General features: G+C 48.4%; 1 protein-coding gene across 1 annotated transcript; it reads right to left on the reverse strand.

Annotated features, from left to right (window-relative positions):
• Nucleotides 1–347: 347 nt before the first annotated feature.
• Nucleotides 348–994, reverse strand: LOC106820267. Its single transcript, XM_014824794.1, has 2 exons — nucleotides 661–994; nucleotides 348–451 (listed from the first exon to the last, which is right to left on the reverse strand). Exons 1-2 carry the CDS (start codon nucleotides 992–994, stop codon nucleotides 348–350), a joined length of 438 nt encoding a protein of 145 aa, XP_014680280.1.
• Nucleotides 995–997: the final 3 nt, after the last annotated feature.

Consider the following 997-nt stretch of genomic DNA (forward strand, 5'->3'; position numbering starts at 1 on the left):
AGAAGAGAGAGAGAGAGAGGAGGAGGGTAGGGAGGGAGGAGTAGGAGAGAGAGGTGAGAGAGAGGGAGGGAGGTGATAGATAAGAGAGCAGGGTGAGGGTGGGAGAAGCATGATGCACTAACTGGGTAACTATTGAGATAATAATTTATCCCCTGAATTATCATAAATAGGGCACTCAAGAGAAATGCTACGTAGCATTCATAGACAGTTTTCGCTCTATAAAGGTACCCACACACAGATTTGATTGTACATCTGGGGCGATTAAGCAAGAATACGTCATTAAAAATGAATGATCCATTAATGATATGTGCCAACAGCAATGGACTACTGCCGTCACCCACGCATCGCTATGGTAACCTTTTGTTGGTGGTAACAGCGGTGCAAACGACAGTTCCCAGCATGAGCATGTGCGTCGGAATCCTCTCAAATGCCACCTGTAACACAGCACCACCTGGTGAGGCACATGCACACTAGTACAACGTGCGAGCCTCATGAAAGCTGGGTTCTGTCATTGTTCGCTACGTTTCCTCGTCGTTTCTGTGAGCAACATTCTCTGATGTCACCTGGGAGTAGATTTCAGGTGTGAGTGCGATTAAGCTGGGAGCTGATGTCACGTCCGACCGAAAAAGGTTCACAGCTCTGCACATCTGTGCATCTCACACCTGTCCATGCACCTGTGCATCTCACACATGTGCATCTCACACCTGTGCATCTCACACCTGTGCATCTCACATCTGTCCATGCACATGTGCATCTCACATCTGTCCATGCACATGTGCATCTCACACCTGTGAATCTCACACCTGTCCATGCACCTGTGCATCTCACCCATGTGCATCTCACATCTGTCCATGCACATGTGCATCTCACATCTGTGCATCTCACACCTGTCCATGCACCTGTGCATCTCACATCTGTGCATCTCACATATGTACATCTCACACCTGTCCATGCACATGTGCATCTCACACCTGTGCATCTCACATCTGTCCATGCA

Source organism: Priapulus caudatus, unplaced genomic scaffold, assembly GCF_000485595.1.
Source record: "Priapulus caudatus unplaced genomic scaffold, Priapulus_caudatus-5.0.1 Scaffold9216, whole genome shotgun sequence".
In the NCBI taxonomy this organism is placed as follows: Eukaryota; Metazoa; Priapulida; class Priapulimorpha; order Priapulimorphida; family Priapulidae; genus Priapulus; species Priapulus caudatus.